Source organism: Leptosomus discolor, chromosome 16 (assembly GCF_034619465.1).
Source record: "Leptosomus discolor isolate bLepDis1 chromosome 16, bLepDis1.hap2, whole genome shotgun sequence".
Taxonomy (NCBI): domain Eukaryota; kingdom Metazoa; phylum Chordata; class Aves; order Leptosomiformes; family Leptosomidae; genus Leptosomus; species Leptosomus discolor.
Window position 1 is genome coordinate 4,711,145 of NC_141406.1, and position 16,968 is coordinate 4,728,112.

The 16,968-nt window shown below is 44.6% G+C and overlaps 1 protein-coding gene across 2 annotated transcripts; it reads left to right on the forward strand.

The window, feature by feature from the left end:
• Positions 1–324: 324 nt before the first annotated feature.
• Positions 325–15,547, forward strand: HNF1A (HNF1 homeobox A). Of its 2 annotated transcripts, XM_009951774.2 has the most exons (10): positions 325–690; positions 7,700–7,899; positions 8,786–8,972; positions 9,294–9,532; positions 10,327–10,484; positions 12,284–12,485; positions 13,794–13,985; positions 14,272–14,393; positions 14,689–14,830; positions 15,420–15,547. In XM_009951774.2, exons 1-10 carry the CDS (start codon positions 356–358, stop codon positions 15,545–15,547), a joined length of 1,905 nt encoding a protein of 634 aa, XP_009950076.1. In that variant the 5' UTR covers positions 325–355. The 2 variants fall into 2 exon arrangements, with proteins under 2 accessions (XP_009950076.1, XP_086330025.1); XM_086473899.1 differs by lacking the exon at positions 13,794–13,985.
• The last annotated feature ends 1,421 nt before the right edge of the window (positions 15,548–16,968 follow it).

The window sequence follows — 16,968 nt, forward strand, 5'->3', positions numbered from 1 at the left end:
CCCCTGCTTTCTCTCCCTCTGCACTTTGTGAACTGCTGCTGCAGTGCTGAAGTCCAAAGTTCAGTAACTTGCTAAGCACACAGATAAATATGAACCTTGGAGAATTTACATTGCTCCAATGTAAACAGATAGCCAAGGGTCCCTTTATCAGCACTGGCTCAGGACAGTCGTGGGGGGTCTGAAGTGGCTCAGTTTTGTATTTTGTTTTTTTGGGGGGGGGGGGGGCGTAAAGGCGGGAGGCTGTGCTGTGCCCACTCTCCTGACAGTCGGGCGTGTTACCTCAGGAACATGGTGTAGGGAAGCTGGAAGCAGGATAAGCTGAAATTCAAATCCAAGCGACACCAGCCTGAAGACCATGGTCTCAAAGCTGAGTCATCTTCAAGTGGAGCTGCTGGGAGCACTGCTGGAGTCGGGGCTGACCAAGGAGACCCTGATCAAGGCGCTGAGCGAAGTGGAACCCTACGTGCTCCAGAGCGAAAGCCAGCGCGCTATCAATGCCCTCCAGACAGAGAAAGGGGAACCCTGTCCTGACATCCCCAACCTCCCCAATGGAATGGGGGAGTCCAGGTTATCAGAAGATGAAACCTCTGATGATGGGGAGGAATTTACCCCTCCAATAATGAAGGAGCTGGAAAACTTGAGCCCCGAGGAAGCTGCTCACCAGAAGGCTGTGGTGGAAAGACTATTACAGTAAGGACAGATTTGCTACTCCTCTTTGCTGCTTTCTTTCACGCTCCCTCTAAATCTCTTTTCCTCTCCCTTTCTGCTCAGTGTCCCCGGTATTCACAACTGATCTAGCTGCACAGAGACAGTCTTCATCCTTGCCAGCACTAGCAGCCCCAAAACACCCTCAAATTCTTTATAAATACTCAGACCTTCCTTTCATCTTATTTATAATGCATGAAGGGAGCCATAGAGCCTTATTACATATTTGACATGCTTATATCATCAGGCTTCAGAATAGTCCGAGGCCTATATAAGTTGCATCTCTCTGACTGAATGTTAGTTTTTAGGATTTAAATGATTAATAGGATGCACAGTTTCAGTCATCATAAAAGAAAAAAAAAAAAAAAAAAGAAAAAAATCTGGTCACTCTTAACTGGTGCTATATTTGCCTGAGGATGTATGGTAATTTGAAGTTGTAATGTTTCTCTGCTGTATTTAAGGAAATTAATATTGTTAATTTCACTGGGTTTTGCTATAAATTACTGGCCAAAGACAAACCAAGAGAACTTGTTCTTGTCATTCTTGCAAGTGCGAAGTTATCTTGACTTCAGTGGGGATTTTTCTTATAGAAAGAGCACACACCAAATATACGCAGAGGCTAAAACCTGGGCAGAACACTCTGCTTCTACCATCCACTGCCTGTCACAACTACAAAGTACACATGCAGCAACAATTACAGGTTTCACTGCCACGCAAGTTTGCCTTTGCATTCAAGCATTTTTGAGATCAAAAGACAGGAAAAGTTCCCTGAACCGGTAAGCCTCACGATAGACTCGGAGAAACATTCACTAGGATTCCCATTTGGGATTCTCGCTGGGATACAACTCCCATAGGTGACCTAAAAGGTTTGTCCAGGCAAGGATCAGGTCCATCCAACCTATCTATCATAACAGAACCAGATTCTTGCCCATCTGTTTTGGGGGTATTTGGAAATGACAAGCTGATAGACAAAAGATGCAGCAACATCCTGCACTTAAAAGCTCCACTCAAACTAAAATGCATCTAGAGAATTTCTCAGGCTTTCTGATCATTCCCTTTCACGTGCAAAGGAAATTCACATAAAATGTAACAAGCAAACATCAAATCCCACCACAAAAAGCCAGAGCTAAAAAACCAGCATGACAAGAGTTAGCATTCACTGTAAACACTTAGGAGACGAAAACTCCCTGGAAGATTGGGAGTTGATGACTCTGCAGTACCCAACAGAGGAAAATTCACTGGATCAGCTCTTACCTGCGTGGGGAAAGCATCCCCAATAATTCACTCTTCTTTCTGGCCCAGTATGTCTCTCGTCTCTTCCTCACTTCCAGCTCTGTCACATCTTTTAGTCTCCTCTGTTCCCTTTACTCCTTTCCCATTCTTTTTATATATTTCCCTTCTTTCCTCACTTTTGTCTCTGTTGCTATTCCTCCCATTTTATCACCATCTTGGCTAATTTTCTCTCTCCCTTCCACTCTTTTTCTTCCCCTCATCCTTGTCTCCTTCTCATCTTCCTGAGTCTGCGTACAGGTCTTGGGATAGTTTGAGCCCAGTGGCACCGGGCGGGCCCTGGCTAGTTACTAATTATCCAATGGCTTTATTATTTCTCTTTTGTCTTATAAATTTATAGATGAAAAGACCCTGATAAGCTTTTTGATCATTAACTTCTGATGGTTTATCAAGTATCTCTCCACAAAGGAAGCCATGGAAGTTGAAGAAGAGCACCTGGCTTTGTCCCGTTTTCTGTAATGAATGGTGAAGCAGCACTGAAGTGCCATTCGCTGTGATCTAGGAACAGACACACGGATGGAGGGAATTCCTTCCTGCCACCCTCACTTCAGTATGAATTCTAGTTTCTGATCCTCCCTGCCTTTCTAAGAGCTTGCTGACAGTCTTTCTTGTGCTTACTACCAGTCTCAGCACAACAGTCTTACCTCTCCTGCAAACCTGTGATATTAACGCTTCCTGATCAACAGTCTCCCATCTCTCTAGACAGCCAGTTGAGCAGCATTCCCATTTAACAAATAGGAACCGAGGTACAGAGAGATTCTAAAACTCTAATACAGTCCAGAGAGGACTGGGCAAGAACAAGGATCTCCTAAGCCTCATACTGGGTCTTAATTGAAAAGCTTTACTCTGAAACATCAGAGTTTTCTTTCATCAGTCCCCTGTGTCACAGGAGAGAACAATTCACTTCTGCTGCTGAGGACAGTATGAGGGGACCAGAAGCCTCCATTTCAGCAAAAAATTACAAGTATACTTATGGAGGAATATAATAGATCAAAATTAGTTAAGGTAAAATGAAAATAGTAGGAAGTCTGTATTGACTTGTTTCAAATTTCTGGTCAAAGATTAAAAAAAGCGCAACTGTCTGAGGATCTATTGGAAGCATCTGAACCAGCACCAGGGTCTGAGAATATGTAAGCAGTTGTTACCTACTAATAAACTTTTTTTGTTTTTAAGAAACAACCTTTCCATTAAGAGATGCCTAAAATAGTATTATAAGTATTGTAAGTCAGGGCAGAACAGTCAATAATAGAAACTACTCCCAGCAACAGATAAAAGGAAGGCAGGCAAGAATCTCCACACCCAGGGACTCCCAGTAAAGCTTCAATGCTTGCAAAGCTAGTTCAGCACCTACACAAGGATTTCAAATCCAGAAACCAGATGGAAACACTTCTGCCTTTAGGCAGAAGCCTCTCTGGGCATTATTAACAATTCCTGGTCTAATACTGTAGACCACACTTTAACAGAGAGATTGACTTGTGGGCAGCTGTTAGTGATACAAGAAGGTCTTTGTGGTAACTGCAGCCATTGCTTATAAAGTAGAATCAGGAGAGTGTCCGTTGCTAGGCTTTCCAGGAGCTGGAAAGGAAAAACAAAAATGACAGCACCAAAAGACCAAGTATGTCCTCACAGGACAGCTAAAGTTGAAACCACCCTTTGGAAAGCGCTGGTCAAAGCTGAGTAAAACAGGCTGTAGAGACGACTGGGTGCACTGTGGGCATTGATTAGATTTTGCCCCTACAGAAAAAAAGCTAAAGGTAGTTCAGACAATGGTTGCTCTAGTGAGGAATTAAGATAATTTCATTTTGTCCCTTAATCTGTCTCACTGATCTTCCATACATTTACAGTTTGAATAACAACATTCTTTCCAGATCACTCCACGCAGAAAACAAATCACATCTATGATATAAAGAATAACTCGCTCAGGAGGGAGATGGAGCTGTGTGGAATAATTCCCAGATACTCCCCAGAGCAGAAAGCAAGAGAGAGGCTATCCTGGGGGAAGGGACAGATTATACTACTGCAGTACAGCAAATGTAGAGAGGTATAGCAACAATTCACCTGTAGGGCAAGGGGTGAAATTCCATTAGAAAAGAGAGAAATTGAGATAAGCAACAGATTTCCCCTGGAGGCAGGGATAGAAACATGTTTTCCATAAGGAAAAAAAGAAATCAAAGAGATAATGATAAAGGTTCAGTCTTTTCCCCATGTAAGCAGTGTCTTAGAATGGCTCTAGCCGGGGAATCGGGAGATGAAGCTGCCACACCCCTTTCATTTCCACATATAAACCAAGATGAGGCAAACCAGGCCAAGTTCAATAGAAAGGAACCCTGCCAGGATGGTCTTACCTTCCCTGCTCTCTGCCTAGCCCGGCTCCAGGCTGTGCACTGACATCAGTGAGGGTTGTCTAGCAGGCTCCAGAGGAAAGGGCCAGAGGATAGTCCCGAGTACTTCACAGCTCTGAACCTCTGTTTAAGCAAGGTCTGGTCCAAAGCAGCAATTCAGAACCCATCTCAAGGAAATTAAGGCTTCTCTTGCCTGAGAACAAGAAAGAAGAAAAGGAGAGACACAGAGAATGAGGAAGAGGAAGGGAAAGAAAGGAACAAAGGAAAAAGAAAGAAGAAAAGTCAGGAAGAGTGAAGGAGGGAGAAGGTCCCCTGAATGTTACATCTCCAGCTCTCTGGAATGGGTTTTCTTTAATGCTAACAACTTGATATTTACTTTCCATTTAAATTTGAGATGTTGCTATAAATTATCAACCAGCCTCTTGTTCCCTTTGAGTTTATAACTAACTACCTGGGTTACTTATTGTTCAGGTAACAAAAGGGAGGTGAAAACGCCCTTAAAAAATGACCTCAGAACTAAGAAAATGGGAAGCTAGTTTGGAGAGAGGACCCAGGCCCCTGTGGTTGAGATGAGCGAGGGAGAGGGGCTATGCTCAGATAGCAAGAAGGAACTGACAGCAGGAAAGCAAGACTTGGGAAGAAGGAAGTAAAACTATGTGATACGAATTTGAAGAAAAAGCTTGGAGAACAAGACAGAAATGGGGGGACAGCTTGCATCTGGGGAGAAAGGGAAGCTAAAAAGCAGCAAACAGGCTTGGAGATAGAGAAGGAAAGCTTGAGCAAGGCAGTTTGAACTCACTGAAGCAATAGAGATTTTAGTGCAACTACAACCAGGAGAACTGGTAGGATGAAATCCTACCCTCTGACAGTCAATGACAGCCTTACCACCAGTAAGAGAGTGAAGGTTTCGACTTATGATGTCTTGGTCAATGGTGATGGCTCTGCAGCTGGAACTATGTATTTGGACAATGGTTCATGTGAGGGTTCAGCTGACCAACTGCCATCACTTGTTCTGTGATGTAGCCTTGGGCCGAAAGGAATTGCTGCACTGGTATTACAGCCTGTGCTTCGACAGTACAGACTAGCTAGGATTTCATACAACTGTCCTGTGAAATCATACCGTAGTAAGATTCCCCTGTACTGTTTTGCCTCACAAAGCTCACTGCTTTGTCTCAAAAGATGACAGAAAAACCACAAGGCTTTTAACCACTGTGAGAAGAGACTCACAGATACTTCCTGCTTTATTCCTACCACAAAGAAGTGAGGATCTCAACAGGGGAGACAAAAAGTGACTCATGATTGGGGTGCAGGAAGGAAATAAACATATAACAAAGGTTTCGATTAATGATAACATAGTCCTTGCTTTTCCCATCTGAGCCAGAACACAAATCCAAGAGACCAAAGGTTCCAAGTCTACGCCTCTTCTCCTTTGCATAGGGACTTGTGTAATGAAATCATGGTACAGGTGCTGGATAGACTATCAGAAATACAAAGGGAGGAGATTGGTCCTTGATTTGGACAGCAGGAGATGAAAAAACAACACGCTGAGGAAAGAGAAGCTTTTCTAAGTTCAGCCCAACTTGAGGCTTTTGAAAGACAAAGATCGTTAAGGGAAGAAGCTAGAAAATAGAAGCCTCTATAGCAAGTGTCCCATCATAAAAGAGAAACAAATGTTCCTATTTTAAGAAAGCAGGTTCTTCAGAAAGCTGTAACTGACACTGTTTCTGTCACATTTTAACTGCAGCAGAGCTTGCTCCTTGGACTATCCAGCCACTGGGAGAGAGGCTGCAGGGAAACAGCGATAAGGGTGTTTGTACTGAGAGAGCAGGTGTGGACTTCGTCCTCCTTATCGCTTTGCCGCCTCTGGCAACCTCCTGAGTCAACAGAGCAATGAACAGCACAGTTGTTGCCTGTTGCTCGGACCTGTGTGTTCTTGTGACAGTTTCTGCACAATCCCAGCTACCTTTCCCCCCCACACACATTGCTCCTTTGACGCTGGTGCTGGATGTGACACCAGTGTCTTTCTACAGCACGCAAACCACTTCCACCAGACATTTCACACAGAACACACAGAAGGATGCTCTTTGTTAAAACTGAACCAGAGGTTTTTCTGTAGAGAGGCTCTGGCACTGTTTGGCTCTAGACTGCCTGGTTTCATATCTTCCTGTTTCTACTGTGATTTTCAGCTCTGGTGAAATCAACACACACAAAAAAAAGTCAGAGTCATGTTGTCCTACTTTCCTTAGGAATCTTAATGAATATTCTAATTGGAGATCCTAAAAAAAAAAAAAAAAAAAAAAAAAAAATCAGAGATTCACATTCATTGTGAAATCCTGAATCAGATTAGCTTCTCAAGTTTTGTGAGTAGGTCTCAAGCATTCCCTCAGCTGTTACCCCAAAGGAGGGTGGCGATAGAGGAATTAGTGGTTTGCCTGTTGTTCTTTATTGCATTTAGAAGCCTGAGTGGATCTAGATGTGAATCAGTGTGTTTGAAAAACACATAGCAGATGTGCAAGAACATAATCCTGGATGGCTTCATGTATTCATATGCATACATAGCTGTCATGTGACAGTATGATGAAAGGCTGTTTTCATTTCTTTAATCACTGCAAGGCAACCCAACCAGGACTGCAATCAGGGCATGAGCTAGTTTCAGCCTAAAATCACAATGAATCTGTCTTGGAAAATTAAGTACATCTACCCCAATCACTTATGCCTGAAAGAAAGGGAGATAGAAAAGAAAAGCTATGTAGGGAAAGGGAAGAGAGATGTCAACTCTGAAAGAGAGATCTCTAGTCATAAAACATCCAACTGAATACTGAAATGCAGTATCACTTCCCTCCTCATCCCATTTCTTAGTAGCAGCAAAAGTGCTTTACATTCACATTACTTTCCAGCAGAAAAGTCCATTCCTTGCTCACGTCACTGGTCAGCACTTTATCATTTACAGATGACAACTGCCTAGACAGAACAGCCCAGAGCCTCGTATCCAAACGAGCATAGACAGCAAAGGCTAAGGCCATGTATTGGGAAATTCCCTTGATAACCAAAGAGTCCCTTTCTAAGAGGAGATCAAAGCGCCCACAGTTTAAAGGAAGCTAGTGCTGTATCTTTTGCACTTCATTTCTAATACCGCACAGTTTTTACCCTGAATGCAGAGTCAAAACTGAACAAGGTATTACACTGAGGAACAACTTTCCCTTACGCAGCCAGTTAATGCTCTGGCCTCACCAAACACAATGGTGATGCCTGACATGCAAGGTGCACCTCAGGAGGTACCAGTGCACTTCTCTGGCATGCAGGTCTGCTGAGTACAGGTGTTAGATCTCTCTCTCCTGAGAAGTGTTTTCTGCTCCTTCCAGAGAAGATCCCTGGCGAGTAGCAAAGATGGTGAAATCCTACCTCCAGCAGCACAACATCCCTCAGCGGGAAGTGGTGGACACTACTGGTCTGAACCAATCTCACCTCTCACAACACCTCAACAAGGGCACTCCCATGAAGACCCAAAAAAGGGCAGCCCTCTACACCTGGTATGTCCGCAAGCAGCGAGAAGTGGCCCAGCGTAAGTATGGCAACAACTGTTCTCCTATCTCCATTTCACAAAGGCCTCTGCTCTCCCTTGCTAATCCTGCCTCCCTATTTTTATCAAGTGGAAGGAAAAGCTACTTTTAGCAGGAAGATTAGAAAAGTCTAGGTCAGTATTCAGCAGTGAGGTGAACCAAACAGTACCTGGAAAAAACAATCCCTCGTGAAGCAGCCTGCAGTCACCCACTCCACCCTCCATTTGGCTAAAGAGAAGCAAACACTCTCCATTTGCGATCACAGTTCTACACCCATCCTCAGACTAAAGCAGTGTAGTGGAAGATGACAGAGTCAGAATTTCTGCCTGAGAACGACAACTTTTGCCATTTCAGCTAAGAGTTCCTCTAGCTGCACACAGCAACAGGCTGCTGGACCCACTGCAAAAAAAAAAAAACAACCCACGGAGGGTTATCACCTCACACCCTCTAAGCCCCTTCATTACAGGGAACCCATCCCTGCAGCATACACTTCTACATTCATGAGCTTGTCTGGAATCTGTCTTACTTAATTTTGTACTGGTGGGTTGCAAGTAAAATGAGACATTTGGCCTTTGGATGGTTTTGGAAAGCAGGACTCCAGTCATGCTTACTCTAAACTCAGCTGCATTTGCTTTCACCGCTCCGAGGTGGGAGCAGAGACGCAACGCATGCAAGAGAAAGGACAGGTAAACATGATCCTGCTAGGAACATCTTATCAGATTTAGCAGATTATGGAACTTCATTTCCACCCCATTTAGATTCAACCCTCTGCCCTCTACAAGATATTCACCAAGGGTAAGCTGCATTGGGACTGCTAGGCACCCAAATAGACAGAACTATTGGAGATGCTCCCAGAAAGCAAATTGCCTTGCCCCTTTGTGCCTGCAGAATTTACACATGCTGGACAGGGTATCCTGACAGAGGAGCCCATGGGAGATGACCTGCCCACCAAGAAGGGAAGAAGAAACCGCTTTAAGTGGGGTCCCGCCTCACAACAGATCCTGTTCCAAGCCTATGAGAGACAGAAAAACCCCAGCAAAGAAGAGAGAGAGGCACTGGTGGAAGAGTGCAACAGGTAAAGACGGGTGTCTGGCTTTGAAGAAGAGGGCCGCAGCAGGGCCTCTCTGTGTTCTCGGTGTTTGCTAGCACCTGCGAGAGGCCTGCTAATGCTGCAGCAGTGGATGTCACCACTGACACCAGCCACATTGGAATGAAATGCCACAACTGAGCATTCACTGTCCACAAAGGACCAGTAACGCCTCGTGTCTTGCTACACCTGGCAGGATCCTTCCACACAGCGTGCCAGACCAGAGCCACTCTGGGGCCGCACACTTACCCTGTCTCTCTGACTAAGCCTGGCTCAGCAAGGCTCTTCTTGTGCTTTCCCCCCCAACAGAGCAGAGTGTATTCAGAGAGGCGTTTCCCCATCTCAGGCCCAGGGACTGGGCTCAAACCTGGTGACAGAGGTCAGAGTTTACAACTGGTTTGCCAATCGCAGGAAGGAGGAGGCTTTCCGGCACAAGCTGGCCATGGACACCTTCAGCGGACCACAGCCCCCTTCTGCTCCTCCTCTAACTCCTCACAACCCTTCCTCCCTCCAGCCACCATCTGCTCTCTCACCCAGCAAAGTTCACGGTAAGAAACAACTCAAGGGAGATCCGAAAGAGACACCAGTGAACCTACCCAAACTGAGTCACCAAAACTACCTCCCAAGTGCAGCCCTTTAGGAGGTGAATCTACAGATAGAAAGAGCAGTCTTGCTACAAGAGCAGAGCACTGGTGACAAAGAGGCCATGTCTCTGAGCGAGGAGAGCGACTAGAATAGCAGGGGTGACAAAGTTCAGTAACAAAGCTTTCAGCCAAATCTCACTCTTTGACATTCTGCACTCCCTCATGGCTGGCAGGCAGTAATCCCCTTTCAAGGAGTCATCCACTGGCTGCCATCACAAGCCAGGTCTGTACCCTCTCACTCATGTGTGGGCCTCCTACCTATCAGCACCATCAGACTCCGTGACTGAGTTTCCAGCTGTCAGGAAAGGTCATTCTCCATCCAAAGAGCAGAGCTTTTTCAGCTTCATAGGCCAGAGCTGGTAATTGCTCTCATTCTGGGAAGAGACGATCTTGCTGAGACTGTCTCCTCTCTACACCCACATCCAGAAGGGTGGTTTCTAGTGAACCCTGCTTGCTCCTAGCAGCACACACAGCCACACCTTAAAGTCAGTATTCGAGGAAGCAGCTGCACCGAGTTACAGAGGAAAGACAGGGCAGGGTGGTGAGAATGCCTGTTCTCCCGGTTCCCCTACTACCCACCTTGTCTCTGTCTCGAGCATCTAAAGGCAAGCGCCTGCAAAGGAAACTGAATTTAGCACTTGCCAAAGTTTTCCAGTTTCTCATTTCTGACAACCAGTTTCCCTCCTGTTGTGATGCAGGAGTGAGGTACAACCAGCAGTCAGTCAGCGAGGCAGAGTCCTCCAGCAGCAACCACCATGGGAATAGCTCCATGGTGACCACCCAAACCATCCTGCATCAGGTTTCTCCCCCTGGACTGGAGCCCAGCCAGAACCTACTGAGCACAGACACTAAGCTGGTAAGTGATGTATACTTAAGTTCTGGTGACTGGAGGACATCAGGTCCGCTGCCTGTGGTCACAATACAGACTATTCAGAAGTAGTTTTTCCTAGAATACTCTTAAAACCACCTTCTTATGCAGATATTAAATATCCACTTTGCACTCACCATGTAACATGAGCAGTCCTGAGATACATGTGCCCTCTAGACTGCTGGTGAGGGCGGGTATTAGAGCATGCAAGCAAGAAGTACAGCCATTCCCTTATGATCACTCAAAACAGTCTATTCTGAAAAAAACAAGAGCTCAAGGTATGACATTATTTCCTTGCTCCCAGGAAACCCTGTTCTCTTCTCCTTTCCCCAGTGAGAGTCTCATTTCATCTCCAACTCTCATTTGAACTCTACACATCTCAAAACAGTTGATGAAACACCCGTGGCATTAACAGAACAGAGACCTGTACTTACATCTATCTTACCTGTAAAAATTAAGCCCAAGAGCCTGTATGCAGCACATACCATTGAGACACGTACAGGATATCTAGGCTGTAGCAATCTGCCTTCTCAAAGCAGATTTCCTTTTGAGATTTGACTACACCTTTTCTCATGTAATTATCAATGAAGCACTAGAACTACATAACTGATCATCTTCACTTTGCACATGTTCCCATGCTTACAGGGAAGCAGTTGCCAGAAGTTTGCATTAGTGCATACTGGCCTGAGGCAAAGTTAAGTTCACTATAAAGGAGTATAATTTAAATCTTGTCAGTCACTCACTTTGCTGGCTTTCTGGTCTCTTCGTGAAGAAAAAAAAAGAGTCTTTCATGAAGTGCTGAAATCTTCTACGGCTGTCTTCTAAAATTGATATCAAGGTGATTTATCCAACTGTTTAACCTGTTGGTGCTTACTCTTACCAAAGATTCCTTACAGCTTTTTGTCTGAGGGAAGGAAAAATAAAAAAGTATAATACAAAGCATTGAACTTTCTCTTTCAGCCAAATTATTAGAATGCTTTTTTGCTGTTCCACAGTACTTCAACTACAGGTCTCCAAAGCGCCTTGCAAACTCAAAACTCCATTAAAGCATAGACACAGGTTATGTGGTTCATGTTAGAGGCTGAGAAAACAGTCAAGTTATTAAATTTCTCAATGACAAGGACAGACTGAATCAGCAAGACACACAAGCACAGAATAGTCCTGTTCTATCTAACAAGTACTTTTCCTCTCTGACAGCAGGGAACTGCCAGGTAATGCATCCTTAAGAACACACTGTATGGGGAAAAAAAGTCTAAGGAAATTTTTGAGCAACTCCTTTCAAATGTCAATCTGAAAACTCACTGACCACTAAAAGACACTTGCTGGGAGAAAGCGAAATTACAGGCATTTCTCAGAGGAAAAGGTGAACAAGAAAAGAGCAACTCTTGGATTCTGTGGTGAACTCTGCAGCTAAAATTACTATGTAAAATTACCTGAGCCATTTAATTTCTCTGAGCATCTTCTTCTACCCTCAGTTGTAAAACAGAAGATAAACTTTCCCTGTAAAAAATGCAGTGGGACTAATCTCATTCTTGTTTGTAAAACCCTTATTATTTCTTAAACATGAAAGTACTAAAATAGCAAGGATTTACTCTTAATGTTTCAACGGCTGACTGTTGCTAGTTAATTGGTGACCACAGGGAAACTGCAGACAAGCAAATGTGAAGTCTTTCTAGTTAGCAAGGGGTCAGAGCAGGCAGGAGGAGGGAGGACATTTATCACAGCTTTGGGACTCGCCATGCTCAACCTGCTGCAGATGGCATTTTCACGGTCCTCCTTTCACACAGGTCTCGACTCCTGGAGGAACTCTCCCTCCTGTCAGCACCCTGACTGCCTTGCACAGCCTAGAGCAAAATCCACACGCCCTGAGCCAGCAAACTCAGAACCTTATCATGGCATCACTGCCTGGCGTAATGGCAATCGGAGCTGGCGAGACCTCATCTCTAGCACCAGCATTCACCAACACAGGCGCCTCCACCCTGGTGATAGGTGAGTAGTGCTCTGTAATGACTCTGCTTATCAGGATTCAGATAAAGAGCTACCTGTAATCATTAGAATTACTTGCCTCATTTTCAGGGGCAAAAGCACTAAGTTGGCAGTGATTCACACCTGGGGAAATTGTCACAAATACTAAGAACCTTCAGCAGCATTACTTGCAAGTACCAATGGAATTAAGGGCAAGATGTTCCTTATTCATGTTAGAATGGTTACACACAAACACACATCTTAAGAGCAAGGGACTTTTGCAATCTATTCCTACGCCAATGTTTTGGTTTGCTGCTCTGCATCTTCCCAAATATACATGTAATACTTCCCTAAAACCATGAAAATTGAAGTATGTTTATTAGCACTTGAAAGACAAAACATCCTGTTCTACTTCCTGCAAAGAGCAGCATATGCCTTTGGAATCCACAGCAGTAACTACTATTTTTTTATATTTTTCACTTTGACAGCTTTTCTGGACTTGTATGAGATTTCTTTTCATTAAAAGACTAGTCTACTGCCAAAATACATCTCATTAGATAAAGGAAAATAAAATGTATACTCTCCTCTTCGACTTCTTCCCTGGAAGAGACCTTGCTTTGTTCCATGGTGACAGCTGTGAACTAATTTCCATTCCCTCATTTATAAACACAATTATGATATAGATTCTGTACAAACAAACAAAAAAATAATAGAGATTTCCACACAGTGTAAATCTCTTCGTGCTGGAGAGACTTGCTGATTTACAGGAACAGGGTCTGGACAGTTGTAGGAATGGGTAGTAATGTGTGAAATCTTCTACCTCTTTCTCACTGGTCCAAATTCCATAATTTGGCAGCCCAAGCAAAATAAGCTTAAACTCCATTCCATGTGGCTGGACAGCTACAGCATAGTTCTCTCTGTTGCCAACAGCTTCATAAAAAAAAAGAATAAAATTAACTGGACACCGAGATGATGGCTCTAAGTTTACTTCTGAGCAAAGCCTCCCAAGTGGAACTCTGTATCAGGTTATCACTAAACTGGAAAGTGATCTATACTGGTACACAAGGACGTAAACAGAAACAAGCACTGGAAGTCAGAGGTGGTTTTAGGGTACCTGTTTTCACTGTACATTTTGCATACTCCCACTTCATTTTCACGGGCATTAAACCTATTCTTAATCACAGATAACAACAGAACACCTGAACAGCAGGACCTGCAATCATCCTGCGACAACAGGCCTGCCAAGAAAACTAATTCAGACACCCCTATTGCAGAGCTGCCACACTCCTCCCATAGTGTGTGACACTACTGTCATCAGTCCTTGTTTTTCAGGCCTGGCCTCAACCCAGCCCCAGAGCGTACCTGTAATAAACAGCATGGGTAGCAGCCTCACTACCCTGCAGCCCGTCCAGTTCTCCCAGCAACTGCACCCATCCTACCAGCAGCCCCTCATGCAGCAAGTCCAGAGCCACATCAACCAGAGCCCCTTCATGGCTACTATGGCCCAGATACAGAACCCTCACGGTAAGAAAATGAGCTCATTTGCTCAAGTAAACAACAACAACAACAAGACGACTCTTATTCGGGAGCATCTGCTGGGTCCTCGGGCTTGCAACACTCCATTTTCCTCTTCTATTACTGTTGCTGTAATCATGAAATTATTTTTCTATTGCATTCATCTCCCTGTCCCTCCACTCCCACCGTTTTGGAGACAGACAGCAGGACCACATGCATGAGGAGAACAATTCAGCCAAACCAGTCTCATGCAAAGCTCCAGCACCCACATGATCTTGTTTTCTTTCATGCACAGCTCTCTACGGCCCCAAGTCTGAAGTGGCCCAATACACACATACAGGCCTCTTACCACAAACCATGGTGATAACAGATACAGCCAATCTCAGCGCCCTGACTAATCTGACACCAACTAAACAGGTAATAGCCTTTAGCACATGCCTTTGTTCCCCCACCTTCGAACTGCACCAGTCTGCAGGTAGCTCCTTGCTTGTCAAAGAGTTTTTGGGTGTGCAGTCTATGCCATCCCAGTGGGATGACCTTTCTTATCTCCTCGCCTTGATGGTACCAGCTGCAATACTGGAGGCATTAGAGCAAGCACCGCACTGCGCCATCAAGGAGGATTCTATCTCCTTGGAAACAGCACCTGCTCACTTCTCTTGTGCCTGTTAGAAGGGATGTAGAAACCAGGTACTGTTAACTTTCTTTTCCCTAGGCATTCACATCTGACTCGGAGACCCACACAGAGTCTGGGATGCACACACCAGTGTCACAGGCGCCAACGATACATTTACAGAACCAAGACACAACCATCCAGCACCTTCAGCCAGGCCCTCGCCTCACCTCTAGCCCTGCTGGTAAGAGCAGCAGCCACTATTATCTTAAACCACATATTGCCTAGTTTCTCTTGGCAACACTGTAAAATCCAGTTAGAAAATGGTAACTGGGGCTCACGATTCTCTAAGAGGGCTCTACCAGTGTCTTGGGGGGTTTGAAAAGCTGGTACAAGGAAAAGATTCAGAGCACAGTCTATGTAAGACCAGACTCTGGAAATGGCACCCTTCTTCAGAATCTAGAGAGGAAAATACCTTAAAAATATTGACAAAAATCAGTGTATCTGCAGTATCCAGCCCTGTGGGTGGTTTTCAGGGCTGAAAAGCCCAAAGACTCCTTCATGAAGAGACTCCACTTGGATGTTCCCAGTTTTAAGAGAATTGGGACATTAACAATCAACTAGAATCCTCAAAACTGAACTCTCTGAAGATTGTTGCCCTCAATGTTTCCAGGCTGTGGCCTTAAGCGAGGTATACAATGGCATACACAATACAAAAAGGAGTTATGCCTCTATTGCAGGAGAGTTCAGTCATGCCAGACATATAAGTGTGTGCACACAGACAGGAACTGCAGTGAGAACTGGTACTTAACTCCTACCTGTGCCTTTGACAGTGTCCTCCAGCAGCCTGGTGCTGTACCAAAGCTCTGACTCTGCCAACAGCCACAGTCAGCTGCTGCCGTCCACTCACAATGTCATCGAGACCTTCATCTCCACGCAAATGGCATCCTCCACTCAGTAATCAAGACAATCAGCTCAAGGGTGACTGCCATGACCAACCTGTCAGGTGCAACTCCAACGGTGTTTGCCATCACTGTCACCACTGCCTTCCACGGTAAGGAAAAGCTGCTGCACAGCCGACCTCCAGTCCCTACCGCCTCATACAAACCCCTTACTCAGCTGCCTCTGTGAGAGCAGACATCTCAAGCTCAAGACAGAAGCCATGGAAAGATGGTGCTGGCACTGCTAAAATCCACTGCTCCCCCCAAAAAAATCCAAGCAAACCCAAGCCCCACTCAACCTAGAATGGCCAGACGTCCTTTTGAGGCTGCCCGAGAAGGAATCTCATCAAGATGGGGATTTGAATGTAACACATCAAAACTGCCAGGGCATGGATGGGACTTTCATTCTGCTCAGCCTTGATCAAGCTGGGCGTGTACAAACCTGCCAACACCAGACTAAGCCATGCAGGAAAGAGCAAAGCTGAGCTGCCAAAGAAGGGACACCATCTTTAAAACGCTCACCTCCTTTGCTGCAAAGAAGCACCAATGGGAACTATGAGAAATAACAGTATCTTGGAGGCAAGAGTGAGAGAACCTGGTTCCTGACTTTGCAATGAAAATCACCAACAGACAGATTCAGGAACGGCTTGGCACAAACCTGTCAGTGTGGGATCACTGACTACAAGCTACAAATCCTTTAATTAAATACAAAAATACCGAACATTGTCAGTTAAAAACAACCTGCTCTAAAATCATGCTATCCTAGTGGAAATGGCTTGGTTATTTTTGATATAGCTCTGCTTTGTTTTAAATGCAGAAATTAAAAGTTTAACAGCAGCAAGGAGATTCCAAGTTCTCTGCATTAACCATGTGGGTTCTCATATCACGCGTCTTGCTGAATGAGCCAGGGGATGGCATTTTCCACAGGTCCCTGACACTGCACCACACCTGGGAGGCTCCCACGCTCCACAAGGAGCAGCAGTTCCTTCAGTTGTTCTCTATAAAGATGTTAGCTTGGATTCATGTTACAGAACACAGTTCATTCTTAACTTCCCTGTAGGCTAGGTTCTGAAATTCTTGATATGCAAATAATTACCCTGGGACCTAAGAGTCTTACTTGCACTAAGTGAAGGTTTTTAGCCCTAGGATCTACTTATATAATTCGTCTTTTAATTATTCCTCTCTTCCCTATTTACTCTCAACATTCACATCACTGATATGTCACTAGTCAGACATGAAAAAAAGACCCAATTAACATGTTTTTGTCTTTGTGACCAAAACAGAGCTGTTCTTTCAACTGTGAAATGGATGAAAACCCTTGAGTCTAGAACGTGCTGAAGCCTCTTAAAAGCTTAAGATAGAAGGGAGAATTAAAAATGAAAAAGCCCAACAGGGAAGATTTTAGTTATCATATCTGGAAATCTCAAAACTGCAGATGTCC